General features: G+C 34.7%; 3 protein-coding genes across 3 annotated transcripts; 2 read left to right on the plus strand and 1 right to left on the minus strand.

Moving 5' to 3' along the window:
• Window positions 1-375: 375 nt before the first annotated feature.
• LOC109152736 (methanol O-anthraniloyltransferase-like) lies at window positions 376-1,409 on the plus strand. The gene is made up of 2 exons (XM_019300384.1): window positions 376-694; window positions 763-1,409. Exons 1-2 carry the CDS (start codon window positions 376-378, stop codon window positions 1,407-1,409), a joined length of 966 nt encoding a protein of 321 aa, XP_019155929.1.
• Window positions 1,410-4,629: 3,220 nt separating this feature from the next.
• Window positions 4,630-14,304, plus strand: LOC109152737. The gene is made up of 4 exons (XM_019300385.1): window positions 4,630-5,067; window positions 8,488-9,396; window positions 12,388-12,825; window positions 13,328-14,304. Exons 1-4 carry the CDS (start codon window positions 4,630-4,632, stop codon window positions 14,291-14,293), a joined length of 2,751 nt encoding a protein of 916 aa, XP_019155930.1. The 3' UTR covers window positions 14,294-14,304.
• Window positions 14,278-16,198, minus strand: LOC109152690 (serine/threonine-protein kinase Aurora-3-like). The gene is made up of 6 exons (XM_019300340.1): window positions 15,961-16,198; window positions 15,634-15,876; window positions 15,207-15,302; window positions 14,740-14,954; window positions 14,561-14,633; window positions 14,278-14,470 (listed from the first exon to the last, which is right to left on the minus strand). Exons 1-6 carry the CDS (start codon window positions 16,108-16,110, stop codon window positions 14,369-14,371), a joined length of 879 nt encoding a protein of 292 aa, XP_019155885.1. The 5' UTR covers window positions 16,111-16,198; the 3' UTR covers window positions 14,278-14,368.
• Between the last annotated feature and the right edge of the window lie 4,418 nt (window positions 16,199-20,616).

Here is a 20,616-nt window from a genome sequence, read left to right on the forward strand (position 1 = left end):
ACAACTTAAAATCAAGCCCTGTTTCGCACCTGAGTAGACATTTGCACGAGATCGCTATATTTATATATTTATATATATATATATATATATATATAGGGTCAGGTTCCCAGAGTGCTTACATTACTCAATAATATTCGGTGGGCTCAACATGATCCCTGACATCACTATATCCACGCCACATCATACCGCTTACATTACTCAATAATCTATTATTTTTTCTTTATAATCATAAATCATATCTACATTCTTTGAATATTTGATCTAGATTCTTGCCTATATATACATGCAGATGAAATTCAAGGGCAGCAGGCATCAAAAGAGCTGTATTACAATCCATATTTCCTCCACATTAAAATCAAAATAATATAATCCAAAATGGCAGAAAAACAAGGTTTTGTTGTTAGGCACATGGAACCAGAGCTCCTCGTACCTGCAAAACCTACTCCCCATGAAATCAAACAATTATCAGACATAGATGACCAAAAAGGTTTAAGGATGCATTTCCACATGATCATGTTCTATAGGGCAAATCCCCTGGTGATAGGAAAGGACCCTGTGGGAGTCATTAGAGATGCATTAGCTGAAGCCCTTGTATGGTACTATCCTCTTGCAGGTCGGCTTGTTGAAGGCCCTGATGAGGATAAGTTCATGGTGGATTGCAATGGTGAAGGGATTTTGTTCGTCGAAGCGGATAGTAATTTCGGCTTGGAAGATCTTGGGGAAGCGAAATTCTCACTTTATTTTTTTATACATGCCCAACAGTTAGCGACTCGGCTCTTCAAGTCACTGCCCAACATCAACAAAACTCACAGTTCGACTTGATTACCGCTTGCATATGGAGAGCTCGAACACGAGCCCTAGACTTAAACGGTGATCAAACTACAAGCGTCGTGTGCACCATTAACGTCCGTGACAAAGGTCCACCGGTACTGCGCGACGGGTATTACGGCAACGCGGTGGTGTTTCCGGCGGCCGTGACGGAAGCCCGGAGGCTATATGATAATCCATTGGACTATGCCGTAAAGTTAATAGAAGAAGCAAAGGGTAGAGCGAACGAGGATTATATTAGGTCCATGGTTAATTTCATGGCGTCGAAGGGACGGCCGCCGATACTGAGATCACGTGGTAGTTTCATTGTCACTGATTTGTCGAGATTAGGGTTTAGTGAAGTGGATTTTGGGTGGGGGAAGCCGGTGTATGGAGGGAGCATGGAGGGAGAAAGATCGGCCACCATCATCGCTCATGCTCGTTGCCGGAATAGCGACGGAGAAGACGGCATAGTGGTGCCGGTTTTCTTGCCACCGCCGGCAATGAAGAGGTTTGAGGAGGAGATGAACAAGTTGACAGCTCTTATGCCTAGTGAAGTTATAGAGAGACCATCAAAATCACTTCTTAAATCTACTCTATAAATTAGAATTATTTGTAATAAATTGAAGGCAATAATATATTAACTACAAGCACATAATATATATTTTAGTTGAGATTGAACACATGCTTCAATTTTTAACATGTACTAAAAGTTACTCACAACACAATTTCTTTACAAAATCTAATAAAATCGCCTTGTAAGGAGTAGTCAAATGTTAATTTGGAGCATGATTCTCATAAATATCTAAAGATCATGAATTCCATCAGTTCTTGTCAATATCTTCTATTAAATACAAATTATAAAAATAAAAGTAGACTAGGACCCCACATCCCTAATAAGTTTTGAAGTAGCTGCATTCTCAGGATTCAAACTCAAGACCTCTAATTAAGTTGAAAGAAACTCATATCATCTTATTTACACCCAGAGGTCTCAACAACTTTATTTACTTTAAACAAAACACAACAGATAAAATTAGCCCATCAAATGCAGTCCGACCATTTTTCAATTCTTACAGTTTTTAAGTAATTTTGTACACTATGTATATTTCAGTGGTGCACTAGGAGTTAATATGTAGTTATTTATGCATGCTATGTGGTGCACTTATGAGTAATCTGTGGTGCACCACCAAAAAGGGAAAAACGGTGTGGGTTCAATAAACCCGTTGAGTAGTACCGTTGGACTAACAAATCTATTGAACTCGTTGACGGGATAATATTGTTGAATAGGAATATGAATTTTAATATTGCTCTATTGTATTACGAATATGAATTTTAATGTAGAATTGTAGTAGGAAAATAGGAAATAATATATTCTATTAGGAATTGTATTACAATATTTAACAATATTATGCAAAATATGACTGTTTTGGACGAAAAGTTAAAATGGAGATTTTGTTTTTATTAATAGTATAGATACGAAATTATTATGAATTTTTGAAAGTTTAAAATTGGAACAAAGCACATAATCTATTTGTTTTCACCACTAAACCTTTGTGATAAAAGATAGATAAATACCCAAGTGGTATTTATTTTAATACATTTCTTCCTCCTTTAATTCATGATTATTAAAATACATATATATAACAGATAGAAGTTTGAACGCGACTATCTGATCTATTTATTTATGTGAATAATTATCTTACAAGTAATTAACAACTTCAATTACAATTAATTATATAATTATCTATATGCATACCTCACATTAACGCATATAATTATGTAGTGATTACTGAGTTCGAACTTGAGACCTCTCAATTGAGAGGTCACAGTTATGCCGCTTGACCACAAGGCCTTTAATTTGACGTCAAATAAATTTAGTAACTACAAAATTTTAAATTTGACTCCTTAAAAGTTGTCTATGCGTCTTATAGTCATAAGGCGGGCTTCATCCGGTATGAACTAAACTTATGGGCAACTCATCATTGCTCTTTTATTAATATAAAATACGGAGTATGTATATGAATATCACATATACATATATAATATAGCTCATATATTTTTGAATTTTGAATGAACTTATTCGTGTTATTAGTTACATGTAGGCAATAACAATCGAATTTGATTAGCAAAAGATACAAAGTCAACTAATATATAATAATACATTTTAATAATGGGAATTAATCTTACTTTTTTAATACAAATTAAACTTAATTAATCATATCTCAAGATGTAGATATATAGGATCATGTAAAGATAGCAATGTGGCTAAATGGGTCCGTAGAACTCGAGTTGCGTTCACTAAGTTTTGTAATTGCGTTAGCAGTTTACTTACAACAGCCTAAACTATTGGGTTAGATTATTTATATTTTCATTATCTATGATACACAAAAACAGTAAGATGTGAGCATTTTATGTTTTGAAAATATTTTAGTCTCTCAAAATCATTTGTTAACGTTGTAAATGTCATTTCTGTTATGAATATTTTAGTTTATGGCCATTATCCCACTCATCATATATTTAAGCTCATATACGATTGAACTCATTTGTGTGTGTGTCAGTGTGTGTCTTCATTATTAATTATACATAAATTTTGACGCCGTGATAATTAACTTGCAAGCACTTGATGATCATAATAACAAAGAAATTCATACATGTACTAACATAATTATCTGATGAAGTGAAGTAAGAGATTAATATATATATATATATACAAAATAGAGTTGCGAATTATTTGGGTGTACTAACATAATTATCTGATGGAGTGAAGTAAGAGATTATTTTTTTTTTATAAGGATAGATAAGCAAGAGATTACTAACATAATTTGGGTGTACTAATATAATTATCTGATGAAGTGAAGTAAGAGATTAATTTTTTTTACAAGGATAGATAAGCAAGAGATTACTTAACCTTTTAAGGTCCGATCCAAAGCATACGTACGATTGTCTACTTCATATTTCTTCCACGCTAGAGCAACGTACAATTGGAGTGTGTGTGTGTGTGTGAACGGGTGTCCATGAAAAAATTAAGAATCAATCGCAGCCGTTTACGTGTTCATATTTAACGAATCAAATGTAATTTTAAAAAACAACGCGGTGACATTTTTGTAAATAACTCAAACTTTGGTCCAAATAAAATTTGTTAAAAGTGCAAGTTTGCAGTAAAAAGTGCAAGTAAAATCACATACAATTGTAACCATTTTCACTAAATAGTGTAAGTAATTTACCTTGTTAACGTTGGTGCACCTAATGATAACGTCTTTCACATTGGTGCACTTAATAATAACATTTGGTGCAACTAATGATAACGTTAGGTGCATATAATATTGATGCTCAGTGTACATTATTTATTGCACTTTTAATACATTTTACTTGCTCTTTTAATACATTTTACTTGCACGTAGATGCACTACATGAAACTATTACTTACACTTTTAACACAATGTACTTGTACTTCAATGTTCAATAATTTACGAAAATGTCATCGCGTTTTTTTTTTTAAATCAGTGTTTCTGATCCGTTAGATCTGAACACATGGACGACTGTGAGTGATTCTTCGTTATCTCCTAAGCAACCCGTTCTCACCTGAACAGACTCATAAATATATGACCACATGACCTAAAATCACAATTCTAGCGGCAACTGGGTGGAGGTTTACCACAAGGTTATAAGTTCGACTCTAGATGATTTATATATGGGCATAGCATAGTTTAGCTTGATGCTTGTTCACCTCTATATATATTAGCAAGCTAAACCAACTCCATATTTCTTCCACACTATAAGCACACACAAAACAAAACAAAACCAAAAAAAAAAAAAACCGAAATGGAGAGAAAAGAAGCTTTTGTTGTTAGCCATAAGGAACCACAGCTCCTGGTACCTGCTAAACCTACACCCCATGAAATAAAGGAATTATCAGACATAGATGACCAAAAAAGTCTGAGGATTCATGTCTCTTTGATCATGTTCTATAGGGCAAATCCCCGGATGAAAGCAAAGGAGCCTGTGGAAGCCATTAGAGATGCATTAGCTGAAGCTCTTGTATGGTACTACCCTCTTGCAGGTCGCCTTATTCATGGCCCTAAGGATAAGTTGATGGTGGATTGCAGTGGTGAAGGGATCTTGTTCGTGGAAGCAGATTGTAATTTCAGGTTGGAAGATGTTGGCGATGCCATTAAGCCGCCATGTTTGTACTCCAAGGAGCTCCTGTATCAAGTGCCTGGCTCTGATGGAATACTCGGCTGCCCATTGATGTTAGTTCAGGTATTTCGAGTTAATTGTTCAATTAGTTAATTTAGTCAGTACCTGAATTACATCACTTTAATAACTTAAGGATGACAACGGGTCAAATTTTATATAATATATTCTACTATATATATACTAATAAGAGCCCAAGAGAGTTAGGCCTATAATGGGTAGAAAAAATGGCGGTCACAGATTTTAATCAAATGAATGGCTCAGATTGATTAAAAGATTGATCAAATTTAAATTTTACATTAAAATTTTCTAAAATACCCCCACACCGTTACTAATTCCGTTAAAATTTTAAGAATTGCCGTTAGTTCACCGTTAACTTACTCATTGATTTCAATAAAAAAAAAGGTCTTAGGTTCGAACCTCATTCCAAACAAAGTTGGCATAATTAGTACTCTATTTTACTCTTATTAAATTATATAAATAATAACTTAGTAGCTACAACAAAAAATTATAGATATGCATTTCTTTAATTTAGAATTATGTGTCAACAATGCCTTTATTCAAAAAAAAATATTCTTTATCAATAAATTAAATAAGAGAAATAATTTTATTAGTTATATTGTCTTTATTTTTCTACAATATAAAAATTCTTTATATTCAAATTTATTAATTGATTATATTCGTTACATTGTCCTTACAATGTCTTATTTCAGTGAAAAAAAATTATTCATTATCAACAAATTAATTAAGATAAATATTTTCATTAATTATATTGTCCTTATTTTTCTCAAATGTAAAAATTTTTACATTGAAATTCATCAATTGATTATATTCACTACATTGTCTATTATCTTTTTTGTGCACTATTTTTCTAATTAAATATCAAAGTTATAATACAAAATAATGCTATATATTTATTTACCAAGTATTTTATTAATACCATGAAAAAATTAAAAAATATATAATTAATAAAGCCAACCATATTAACTAGAGAGATTTTGTGACAAAGAGTGTATTCAAATCACACAACATATTGAAGTGAGAACTACCTTACAATGTCCTTGTTTGACAATTAGCAGTTAGCGGTTAGCGTTAGTGGATTATATTAGCGGATTTGACCAACGAATTTATTTAATTATTAACATTGGGTAGAAAAAATGACCGCCAAATTATTAAATCAAATGAATGGTTCAGATTGTTCAGGTTTTAATTTTTTTTCTTTTAAGTTTTTCTAATTTATCCTTAATTATATGATTATCCATTTAACTTTTCCGTTAAATACCGTTAATTCACCGTTAGTCTAATTCTAATATTAAAGTCTAATATAGAATTATAACTACACCATCAATCTAATTCTAATATTAAAGTCTTAATAAAACTTAACCACAAATCCTAATGTCGAAATCTCCTCAAACAATATTAGTATATATTTAATATTTTATGCCCTAATTTTTATTTGTTCTCTCTTATGTCCCGTATTTGGTTTCAACCATACCTATACAATTATTTTATTGACAATTATAATCAATCTTGACTATATTATCTTGCATTTGTAAACTTAGAATTACCTATTTAACCCGCACGGGCTTAGCTCAATGGTTAATTTAGTGGGCAGTATTTGAGAGAAGAGACCAAGGTTTGAACCTCGGCGGCGACAGTGCGGGAATTATGTCCAAAGTGGGCAGATTGCTTGTGCGCACCGGCATTTGGTCTTGTCTGCTAAATCATTGAGTCACTGTGATTTACAACTTCCCACAATGCTCTGTCGGGTCAGAGTGTGGGGACCCTTGGGGTTGGGGACTCAACCTTTGGGAGAAGAGTTACCTATTTAAATATGCAAATTCAACCTTCAATTATCTATGCATGAACAATTTCAATATAATCTTGCCTTAATATACTTTAAAGTACTTATTTTTAAAAAGAAAAAAAAAAACAAACAAACATTGGGCATTATCCCAATCGCGCAATGCGCGTAAAAAACTAGTATATATATAGTTGCATTCAAATACAAACCCCCTTAAAATACAAATTCCCCTTAAAATACAAACTTGAGCTCGTGCACACATTCACATACTTACATGCACACAGGGCGCACTGCCAACAATTTCTGGGATTAGCTCGTGCACACATTAACATACTTACACGCACACAGCGCGTAGGAGGAAAAATCACAATCATCCATCAAAGCTCGTGCACACATTAACATACTTACATGCACACAACGCGTAGGAGAAAAAAAACACAACCATCCATCAAATCACGTACACACGTTAACATGCTTACATGCACACTGGGCACACAGCCAACAAAATCTGAGATTAGCTCGTGCACACATTAACATACTTACATGCACACAGATTGTATTTTAAGGGAGGTTTGTATTTTAAGGGGGGTTTGTATTTGAAAATAATCATATATATATATATATATATATATATATATATATATATATATATATATATATATATATATATATATATATATAGTGCACACACTCTTAAAATACAAACACGTGGGTATATACCGTGCACACACCTAAATGTGGGTATGAACAAATCTGTGATCGACAATGCACACATCCAATATAGTATGCATGTGCGAATCCACAATATTTGGGCCGGCGTGCACATGTCCATTAACGATAGTGCACACAGACGGGCAGCACGCAAAATCATAAAAACTAATCACAACCTTAGATACCCAAAATCCAACGATCCAGAAATATCCACACGTTTGTATTTTAAGCCCTGTTTTTACATGAATGTAATTCTTTCTCTCTCTCTCTCTCTCTCTCTATATATATATATATATATATATATATATATATATATATATTTGAAAGACAAACAACCAAAGATTTATTAAGCCTTTATAGAAAACTAATAATAATGAACTTTATGGCCTGTTTGGTTGGGCGTAATTTGGCTGTAGTTGAATTGCAATTCAGTGGAAGTCACAATTACGCTGTTTGGTTGGAGGGAATTGCAATTCCCTCCTTTTGCTGAATTGCAATTCATGGACACCCCCATATGAATTGCAATTCGGTGGTTGTGGGAAAAGGAAAAAGGAATGAAATGACAAAAGTACCCTTAATTATTACTACTATTATTATTACACAAGGACATTTTAGTCTTTATATCACTTCTTTCATTCCCTACCCAATAATTCTATTCATCCCTACCAAACAATATAATTTGAATTCCTACTTTATTCCCACCTTATTCTTTTCCCAACGAATTGCAATTCCTTTCCACCCTAATTCCTTACTCCCAACAAAACGCCCTGTTATATCAATGGTCTATCTTGTCGGATGAACCATGCTCCATGATATAATGATTGATTGCAACTTAAGTTTGTTTATCCGTTGTGGTCTTTTAATTTGGGATTTACATGTGCATATATATTCTTGGATACTAATAGGAGTTTGATCTTGATTAATTAATAAGAAAGTAATGTTATTTTTAATTTATATGTTATAAATTACAGGTTACGAGGTTGATTTGTGGAGGATTTGTGGTGGCTATACGTGCAAACCATGTTCTAAGTGATGGATTAGGTTTAGCACAATTTGTGAAGGCTGTGGAAGAGTTAGCTCAGGGTGCATCTTCACCTTCAACTAAACCTATCTGGAGAAGAGAATTATTGACTGCAAAACATCTTCCACCTCCACTCCAAACAACCTACGACCACACAGAAGCATATGACATTATCAGCCACAAATCAATAACAGATCCCTATGACAACTTGGTTAGCCGTTCTTTCTTTTTTGGCCCCAAAGAGATGAAAGCCATCCGCCAAAAACTTCCACCGCATTATACTCAACCACACTCAAAGTTTGATTTGATTACAGCTTCCGTATGGATATGTCGGACACGAGCCTTAGAGTTCGACGGCGACGAGACCGTCGCCGTCATATGCGCGGTTAATGTACGTGACAAAGGTCCACCTGAGCTGCGCGACGGCTACTATGGCAACGCGGTGGTGGTTTCCGCGGCGGTGGCAAAAGCTGGGAGGTTATTATTATGTGATAATAGCCCGTTAGAGTATGCCGTGAAGTTGATAGAGAAGGCGAAGAGTAGAGTGAGTGAAGATTACGTTAGGTCGGTGGTTAAGTTTTTGGATTCGAATGGAAGGCCGCCATTGTTGAGGTCACGTAGCAGTATTGTTGTTACTGATTTGGCAAGATTAGGGTTTCATCAAATAGATTTTGGATGGGGGAAACCAGTGTATGGAGGGACCATGGATGGAGGAGCATCAGCCACCGCTATTACTCATGCTCGCTACCGGAATAGCGACGGTCAGGACGACGTGCTTGTGCCGGTTTTCTTGCCGGCGGCGGCCATGAAGAGGTTTGAAGAGGAGATGAACAAGTTCACAGCTCTTGAGCCTCGTCAAGTTTTAGAGATACCATCCAAATCATTTCGTAAATTTGCTCTATAAATAAATTAGAGCTATCATATCCCAATCTGCTTTATAGTCCTTGTGTATGTTGTGCTAAGTTATTAGCTTAGAACATGGTTTGTGTAACTTCTTGTCATGAAACATAAATAAAATTATACTTAAGTATGATTAGAAAATAGCCCAATGACATTGATTTAGTGGCTCACTTAAGACTTGCTTCCAATAGCAAAGTAGAGATTAGATTCCTTCTAAAAACATTCAAGATTTGAGTTTAGGTTGACTTCTTGTGCATAAAAGAACATTCAAGATTTGAGTTTAGGTTGACTTCTTGTGCATAAAAGTGTATAGTTTAGTGTTGACTATAGAAACTAAATTGACTCAATTTATCTCCTCATAAGTTTGAAGAGAATTCATGGGATTTAGAATATAATCCGGCAAAAATCAAGGAGTGTTATTGAGTGGTACAGTGAAAGTTGAAGTTTACATGGGATTGAAAGAAGATTTAGGAAATGTGAAACTTCCCCGGGATGTCGTTCTCTAAGGATGGCTAATGGGTATTGAACAATACGCGGCTATGCACAAGCGCGTAGAGCCATAGAAAGTTAGGTCCCAAGAGCATTATCAAAGTAACAAGTAAATAAGTAATTGTAAGGAAGCAATTAAGTGAATGGAGGGGACTAGGAGTGTTCCTTGATTGGGTGCAACAGAATGGCCCTAAGTATAGGAAGTAGTGTAATGCATTGATCATGATTCTTGACAATTGTTTCCATTGCCAAGCCACTCTCGTGATCTAATTAGCCTATCAAGTAGTAAAATCCTACCCTCGTAGAAACCTTACTACATCTTCTTCCAAGCTCTACATCTCGGTGCAAGGTCAAGCTGGAATTCATGGCGTGAATTCTACCGTGACTTTTCAACATAATTCGCAAGTTCCAGAGGTCACAGTCAAGTTCACGTCGTGACCTTGACCGTGACCACCAACTCTGCACATAATAATAATAATAATAATAATAATAATAATAATAATAATAATAATAATAATAAAAAAAATAAATAATAATAATAATAGCATTCAATAATAATAATAATAATAATAATAATAATAATAATAATAATAATAATAATAATAATAATAATAATATCAATATCGTACCTAGTCAGTTGTACTATAAGATACAAAATCTTTAAGGCTATCCTTAACCTAGAAATTTTAACATTTACAAAGTGACATGCATGGCATGATTATGTGTAAAAAAAAATCTTTTAATTTGTTTTTGTTTACCACATGTCTTGGAAGTTTTATGTTTTAGAAAGCTTGCTAAGTACAATGACAGCTGCCAAATGGCAGCTTTGGCAGCAAAACTTGTACATTCTTTTACATTTTTCTATTTTAATATTATTATATATGTATTTGTTTATTTGATTGAAAGTGGCACCCATTTTTAAAAGTGAGAGAGTATTGTAGGGATATAGAGAAAATAGTTGAAAAATTGTAAATTTGATGATGTGGAAGTGGGACCCATTTTAGAAAGTAAGAGAAAATTGTTGGGATAAGGTTAGCCTAAATTGGTAGATTATATGTGACGGTAAGCATGTTATCGGAGATATAATATTATAAGAATAACAAATTGTTGTATTGCAAGTGTTTCAGTACAGAATATTGAACGTGTCTCCCTAGCTGAGGAGATGTCCTATTTATATCGTCCTAAAGGTAATGACATGATGAGACATAATGAGGAGCCATTATTTCTCTCTCTTCAATGGCATAGTAAATGACATGTGGTAACGTTCCACCCATTAGTATTCTGTCCGTTGGGTTTTCATGTGGTGTCGGGTTAGGTGCTTGTTGACAGCCCGGATCGGTTGCTAGCACCATTACTCTGTCAATATGTCCGCAAATTATGCCCTGAACCCGTGTCCACAATGAGTCCAAAGTCGTCGTTTTTAGGGAAAACGTGTCATTCCAGTTTTAAAAAAAAAAAAATTGATTTTGTCTCGCCGTTAACAGCGTTATTCATTTGTGCCATTATGAATGTACAGTTATAGGGTTATGAATGTATAGTTATGGAATTATAAATGTAAGTTGTAAAATTATGAACACAGAGCTCTGACATTATGAACATATAGTGATAAAATTATGAACATAGAGCTCTAAAATTGTGAACATGGAGCTTCGAAAATTATGATTTTACAGTTATTGAATTATGAATATACAGTTACGGAATTATGAATGTACAGTTATGCAATTATGAATGTACAGTTATGGAATTATGAACATAGAGCTCTGACATTATGAACTTACAATATGAACATATAGTGATAAAATTATAAACATAGAGCTCTAAAATTGTGAACATAGAGTTTCGAAAATTATAAAGTTACAGTTATTAAATTATGAATGTACAGTTACGGAATTATGAATGTACAATTATGAAATTATGAACATAGCTCTGACATTATGAACTTACAATTATGAATATATAGTAATAAAATTATGAACATATACCCCTATAACGAAGCGGTCTGAAATTTTTTTTAAAAAAAATGGAAGATAATAGTGCCACTAACGGCATTATTACCCGTGCCCACAATGCATGCTAGACACGGGTCCATAGCATAACGATTGCAATATGTCTATACACTTGTCACCCCCCACACACACCCACACGCCCACCCACCCAATATATATATATATATATATATATATATATATATATATATATATATATATATATATATATATATATATATATATATATATATATATATATATTAGGTTCATACATACGATTGTCTACTTCATATATTTCTTCCACGCTAGAGCAACAGTACAATTGAAGTAGTTATATCGTAGGTCAGCTGGGCTCATCTTGTTTATAAAAAGTTTACCACTTTTATTTTTTTTTAGACAAATAAAATTAATGTATAAATAGAGGTGAAATAGTGAAGCGAAGCAGGCTGCATCAAGCTAAACCAACTCTATAGGCAAGAAAACAAGCTTTTGTTGTTAACCATAAGGAACCACAGCTCCTTGTACCCGCTAAACCTACACCCCATGAAATAAAGGAATTATCAGACATAGATGACCAAAAAGGTCTGAGGATTCATATTTCTATGATCATGTTCTATAGGGCAAATCCCCTCATGAAAGCAAGGGACCCTGTGGAAACCATTAGAGATGCATTAGCTGAAGCTCTTGTATGGTACTACCCTCTTGCAGGTCGCCTTATTCATGGCCCTAATGAGGATAAGTTGATGGTGGATTGCAGTGGTGAAGGGATCTTGTTCGTGGAAGCAGATAGTAATTTCAGCTTGGAAGATTTTGGTGATGCCATTAGACCGCCATGTTTGTACTCCAAGGAGCTCCTGTATCAAGTGCCTGGCTCTGATGGAATACTCGGTTACCCATTGATGTTAGTTCAGGTAGTTCTAACTAGTTAAAGTTATCCAATTTTTTTTTTTTATTTCAAAGGAAGGGGGATACCCATACAAACTACGCCTACAACGAGGCTTGAAACCTAGACCTCCCACATAGGGGAACAATCCGATACCAGTGGACCACAAGCCACTTGGTAAAGTTATCCAATTATATAACTAGTTAATAATTCAGTTAATTAATTAGTCAGTGCCTGCAATAACTTAAAAGGATTGACTAACGGCACCGTTATTCCACATGCGCAAAGTTGCGTCGTTTTGGATCCGGCCGGTTCATGGCATAACAATTACATTCTCGATCCATTGGCAAATTATTGTGTGGAACATGGTTCACACAGCTGTGTGAACAACAATTTAATTAGAGAAACCCGCATTCAATACCCTAATTTGTACACTAAGTAAATCCCAATCCGGCTTAATTGTGGTTCTAATCAGCAAAAAACTACAAATTAATCTAGGTTGCTCATAGCTGATCTCGGTTCTGTTACAGGTTACGAGGTTGATGTGTGGAGGATTTGTGGTGGCTATACGTGCAAACCATGTTCTAACTAATGGATTAGGTTTAGCACAATTTGTGAAGGCTGTGGAAGAGTTAGCTCAGGGTGCATCTTCACCTTCAACTAAACCTATCTGGAGAAGAGAATTATTGACTGCAAAACATCTTCCACCTCCACTCCAAACAACCTACGACCACACAGAAGCATATGACATTATCAGCCACAAATCAATAACAGATCCCTATGACAACTTGGTTAGCCGTTCTTTCTTTTTTGGCCCCAAAGAGTTGAAAGCCATCCGCCAAAAACTTCCACCGCCGCCGCCGCAGACTCAACGACGACCAACCTCAAAGTTTGATTTGATTACAGCTTGCATATGGATATGTCGGACACGAGCCTTAGAGTTCGACGGCGACGAGACCGTCGCCGTCATATGCCCGATTAATGTACGTGACAAAGGTCCACCTGAGCTGCGCGACGGCTACTACGGCAACGCGGTGGTGGTTTCCGCGGCGGTGGCAAAAGCTGGGAAGTTATTATTATGTGATAATAGCCCGTTAGAGTATGCGGTGGAGTTGATAGAGAAAGCGAAGAGTAGAGTGAGTGGAGATTATATCAGGTCGGAGGTTAACTTTTTGGATTCGAATGGAAAGCCGCCATTGTTGAGGACACGTAACAGTATTGTCGTTACTGATTTGACAAGATTAGGGTTTCATCGAATAGATTTTGGATGGGGGAAACCAGTGTATGGAGGGACCATGGATGGAGGAGCATCAGCCACCGCTATTACTCATGCTCGCTACCGGAATAGCGACGGTCAGGACGGCGTGCTTGTGCCGGTTTTCTTGCCGGCGGTGGCCATGAAGAGGTTTGAAGAGGAGATGAACAAGTTCACAGCTCTTGAGCCTCCTGAAATTTTAAACATACCATCCAAATCATTTCGTAAATCTGCTCTATAAATTAGCTTGAAATGATTAATATCATGTATCTCAATAACACTATTTGCTCTGATCTGAGAAGTTATAAATTGGAAGTCAATTCCAGCATGCTCCAATGGGATTAGCATTCTTGATTATCCAAGGATGATCCATGATCTTTTCAAGAGCCAGCCTTTTTGAAGAATCCTTCACCAGAAGCTGGCAAAGTCAACATTAACATTATATATTATTACAGAGAACAATATGGACTATGGAGTAAATGCATGCTTTATCAATTAACCAACTCACACGACTAATGAGATTCTTTGCTTCTGGAGAGACCTGAGGAGTGGAGGGAAAGTTGAGGTCAACCTTTATAATCCTACATCATTCAAATTATGCATCATCAATTCATCATCTTGTGGTAATGAATTGAGATATAGATATTACATACTATTTATATTTAATAGCTTATCCATCATCCTTACCTTCTAAAGGTATCCTTCTGGCTTTCTGCCTCAAATGGGGGCATACCATACACAAACTCATAGCAAAGAACACCTAGAGTCCAGTTATCAACTGCATAATCATGAGCTTTGTTCTCCACCATTTCTGGTGCCAAGTAGTCCAAAGTTCCACACATTGTACGTCTCTTGCTTCTCGATTGTACTGACCACCCAAAGTCTCCAATCTTCAATCGCCCCTACATTCAAAATCCACTCATTACCATTACCAATACCACCTATTTCAAGAGAAGATCATGTAGTGTCATTTGCCAAGTACATACAATGCTACAAAAGAAACTTCTTTCCAACCTCTTGAAGTTCTTGTTTTCCAAGTAAACTAAATTCAATTAGAGGACATGAAGTAATATGAAGGAAAACTGGTAAATCCACAAATTGTTCTCGCTCTGTATGAAAGAAGCATTGAAATTATAAAGTTACTCTAGTGTTACCTCATGGTCTAGCAACAGGTTTTCGGGCTTTATGTCCCTATGAATCACATGTTTCTCGTGGCAATACGCCAGTGCTTGAGTAAGGCTTGCAATGTACTAAAAATCAGAACCAGTAAAAGCACAAAGAATCAGAAACACTTGAACTATCCCAACATTTGTGAATATATCTCATTAAAAACAGTGTAAAAAGTTTCATATCAGGCATAGAAGCAATGCAAAATGATAGGCAAGGAAGTATATACTGAACAGGTAAATCTGGAGTCTTGTGTTAATAAACCAAAGAATGAAATATCCACCACTAAGGATCTGAAAATAGAAAAGGCTTGTATCTATCTTGGAATAGTACTAACAAATTGAATCATTTTTAGGGTTTAGGGTTTAGGAAAATTCTAGTGAACAGAATATATGAGAAAGAGTGAGCAGATACAGTGGCGGCTTGTTCTTCAGAAAAGGTTCTGAATTTGCGGAGTTCCTTGTAGAGCTCGCCGCCATGAGCATACTCTAAGATCAGGAAAATCCTCTCGTCGTCATGGAACCAGCCGAAGAGCCTCAGAACATTCGGGTGGCGGAGACTGCTCTGGATCTCCAACTCCCTTCTCAACTGATGATGCAGCCTGTACTTTTCTATTTGCTCTTTAAAAATTATCTTCAATGCCACTACATACTTGCTCTGCAAAACCACCATTTCCAGTTCCAGTTCCAGAAAGAAATTCAAAGGAAAAAAGGCATCGATCTAGTGGCTTGAAAAGAATACCTTGATTTCACGGGCGAGGTAGACGCGGCCGAATTTGCCCTTTCCGAGGGGTTTCCCGATCTCGAAATCGTCGATGGACCATTGCTTTTTGAGGATCCTCGGAGGCTGCTTGGGGGGTTTTTGTAGGTGATTTTGTGCTCGGGAAGCCATTTCTATCTATCTGGTACTTGAATTTGAAGGTCTAGGGCTCTGGTTTGGAGGGAACTTATATTTCAAAATCCTTGTTTGAATGTGGCCATGTGATGAGTAATACATTAATACACTATCTTTTCGGCAAATTATGCTGTGCATCCGTATGCACCAAGCATGGTGCATACGGATGAAAAACGACGTCGTTTTATAAAAACGCACGTCTCCCCTTAAAAAAAAAAAATTAGGTTCGAAACTATAATTCCATAATCGATGAACTATAATTCCATAATCTAATCTATGAACTAAAATTTTTAGAATGAATGAACTAAAATTTCAGAATCTATGAACTAAAATTTCAGAATCGATGAACTATAATTCCAGAATCGATGAACTATAGTTCCATAATCGATGAACTATAATTCCATAATCCATGAACTAAAATTCCATAATGAATGAATAAAATAATGTTGTTACTAGAAATCGAACCTGATTTTTTTTTTTTAAAGGGGAGACGCGCGTTTTTAATAAAACGACGTCGTTTTTGCATCTGTATGTGCATACAGATGCACAGCATAACTATTCTATCTTTTCTATTGTGTCAAATTTGGGCCTGATGTTTTATGAAACGCACCCATTGTTCTTATTTGGGCCCATGTTCTGTGGGCTGTACACTTGGGCAGAAGGTTATGAAACACACCCATTGTTCTTATTTGGGCCCATGTTCTGTGGGCTGGACACTTGGGCAAAAGGTCGGTGACAAATTATTGTGTGGACTGTGGACCATGATCCACATAATTGTGTGAATCATAAATATCAGATACATTTTTAATATATTAAATTAAAAATATATTATTATTGTACTGAAGGTACATTATTTTTGTACTAAAGATACATTATATAAAATAATGTACCTTTCGTATATTAAAAATGTACTTTCAAAAAATGTACCGTACGAACATAAATAATGTACCCTTAATATATTAAAAATTTACTTTTTATTTATGGTCCACACAATTATGTGGACCATGGTTCATGCAATAATGATTGAAGGTTAGTGGCATATATGTTTTTAACCATGCATAAAGGTGTCCCCCCAACGCTCCAATTGGCGGTTGTTATACGGTGAGCTATGGTTTGAAACGAGGTTTTTTTTTTTTTTTTTAAAGCAAAGAAACAATAGTCATTACATTTTAACAAATTCTATATTTTGTTGTAAGTTCATAACAAAATGAGATTATAGTATATTTAAAATGAAACTGTCTCGCATATTGTGTTTATCTTATCAAATGAAACTGTAATTGCATTAAAATGATACTTTAGTTGTGTTGAAATGAAACTGCAGTATGCATAAAATGAAATTGAATAACATGTTTCACATATTGAGTGTATATTGTTAAATAGAATTTGAGTTGAATATAAATGATACTTTAGTTTTGCTTAAATGAAACTACAATATGTATTTAAAAAAAAATATGTAATAATATGTATGTCTCACATATGGAATACAAATTGTCAAATGAAACTGTAATTATATCAAAATTATACTTTAATTTAATAAAATAATTTTTTAAAAAATCAGAATAACTTGGACACAAACATACAACCTTCGACATAGAAGCTAAGTCCCAAAATAATGGAGACACAACGTGGTGCATTTCTACATCACCTTTTTGCTATGCATATAATATTGTTTTCTTGGAATTTCTTGAATCTAGTGTATGTCTGTTCAATTGTCTTTTTAAAATGATATAATTATAATTTCTCAAATTAAAGTATTATTTATGTCAATTAATATAATTACAAATTCTTTCTATAACAACCACAATCAAATACATATCTAAATCAATAGAGACGAAATACTCTCACTAGTGAGACAAATACTCCCAACAATTGTAAGTGCATAACATGAGGTCTAACTCTCATCCTAACTATTAGAAGCCTCCATTATTTTAGCTATTATACTAAAAATGGACTATTTTAAATTTGAATAGGCAAGTCTAATTTTAATTGATGTTAATTAGTAGGTAAAAAAACATGCATTAAAAATGTAATAGTCAATGATTCAAAATATTTGTTGTGGAATATATATAAAAAAAAATACATATTATTTACAATATATCGATCTACCACTAGCTAAAAAAAAAAAAAGTTAACTTTTTTTTTTTTTAATGCTACTAGCTCTATTAGATTGTAGTATCTGTTCATATACTTTCTCAACCTACTAAAACACAAAGAGCCAATAACGCCTCCACTGAGGCTCGAACTTACAACCTTCCAAATGGAAGTCCAACCCGGATACCATTAGACCACATAGTCCTGGCCAAAAGTTAACTTATTTGTTGATTTATATGGTATAAGTACTTTGTGGGTCGTGACCAAAGGCAATGGCATATCATCGCAGCCAAGTTTAGTTGTGATAGTTGAGTTGAGAATGTAAAATTAATAAGATACAAATAAAGTGTTTAACCAAACTCGCTACACACTAATATCTCTTGATCCCCATCAATATCAGGGTGAAAATGCACGCCACTCATCAAAAATTAAACAATTAAATATGACTATGCCATCAATTGAGCCATGCATCTACATAAACCAATATAACTACTTAATCCGTCATTTTTTCGCCACTCATCAAAAATTAAACAATTAAATATGACTATGCCATCAATTGAGCCATCTACATAAACCAATATAACTACTTAATCCGTCATTTTTTTTACCGTGAAAATTAATTTTGTGCTCCTAAGACATTGGTACAGCACTATAGTAGATAAAAAAAAAAAAAATCATTTAAGATTGATTTATAGCGGCAGGGAGAGATTTATATTCTTGTCATGAACATACAATTAATTAGTGTTAGGTCTCAAAATTAAATTTACTCGATTTATCTCTTCATGAACTTTGACGGGTCCATAGAAAATATGGGTTATCCCCCCACCCCCCAAATGTAAACATATATATGCACTACACAACACAAAATGAAAGGAAAAAGGAGAAAAAGGTGCAGATCAGAGAAGAAATTTCTTATTATTGTTGTTTGGTAGATAAAAACAATGAAAAGGTGGAGAAGATTAAAGTGAAGACGGAGACAACACTGTGCTATATATAAAAATTCCAAAATCTGTTAGCTGCTTCGATCATTCGCTTCTTCACAACACGACAGCACAGCGGTGGCGCACTAGCGATCATGGCCGTGAAACGCTCCCACACCCGACAGTACGAGGCGACATTTCCTACCTTTAACCTCGGCGCCTATGTCGCCTACGTGCCCCATTTCCATTGACAACGATCGATGGGTTTTGGTAAAATGTCTTCGTCAATCCTTTCCATGTCTTTTTGTTCCTTATGCTAACTGCAACCCTAGCCTGTATAATTATCGCCCAGTGTTGCAAAAATCTCGCCTAGGCGACGGTCGGCCTCCTAGGCGCCCGCCTAAGCGCTCTAGGCGGTCACCACGCGCCTAGCAATTTTTTCAACATTGGTTATTGCTATATAGTATATACACAAAACAAGTATACAATATATATCCCTTTCCCGTTTTAAGTCACGATGAAGGAAACTCGTTGAGTAAATTCTATTCATGTGTAGTAACTCACAAACTCGATCTACACAGGACAAGTACATAAGTCGTATAGTGCACTCGAATTTTCTCGTGAATCAAAGAGTTTAGGTGTAAGTTTTTTCTCATGTCCTATAGATCATAGTTGCAACGAGACAGCTAAGTTGGTCAGGTTATTGACTTAGTAATCATAAGATTACAAGTCCGTTCCCCCGCAAAAGTGGCCTTCATAGTTTGAAGTAATCCTTTGCCGACTATGGTCACAAGCAAAATTATATTTATCTAGTACACATTCTCAAGTAGTAGTTACCAATTTTCCTTGTCATTCAAATAAAAGAAAAAAAAATCACTTGGACAATTTAATCCTCTAACCTAAATGTTAAATGTCTCAATCTTGATCTAGTCATCTTAGTTATAACTCATTAACCGTTTCCCCTTTTAGGTCTTCCAATTTATATGCTAACTTGGTTAATATCAAGAATCTATTATTCAAAATAGTAAAACTTTTACCAATAATGTAGTCGAGTCAAGATAAATCTAAATACTTTTAAGATTTTTGTTCGATCAGAATTATAAAAGTTGGTCACAAATCTTGTTCAATACTTGCTAATTATTGTATTCGAGTTTAATTAATATATAGAACTTGAAAGTGATAAAGCATGACTTCTATATCAAGTCTTAAGCCAAATTAAGCTAAAATGTATATAATAACAAGCCAAATTTTGATGGAGTTTAGTTTTAGTATTCCGTAACTCATTAGCTAACTCAATTTCTATAAAGGTTACGTGACGTTACAATATATTGTGTTCCTATATATGCTATAAAGAATTTTTTTTTTTTTGAAAGGACTATAAAGAAAATTTAGTTCTTGTTAATTATTCTTTTGTATATGAATTATGAAGAATAATCTTATCCTAGTATATAACTATAAATTTTAACTTGACTTGAAATTGAAATGATACCAT

This window comes from Ipomoea nil, unplaced genomic scaffold (genome assembly GCF_001879475.1).
Source record: "Ipomoea nil cultivar Tokyo-kokei standard unplaced genomic scaffold, Asagao_1.1 scaffold2480, whole genome shotgun sequence".
In the NCBI taxonomy this organism is placed as follows: domain Eukaryota; kingdom Viridiplantae; phylum Streptophyta; class Magnoliopsida; order Solanales; family Convolvulaceae; genus Ipomoea; species Ipomoea nil.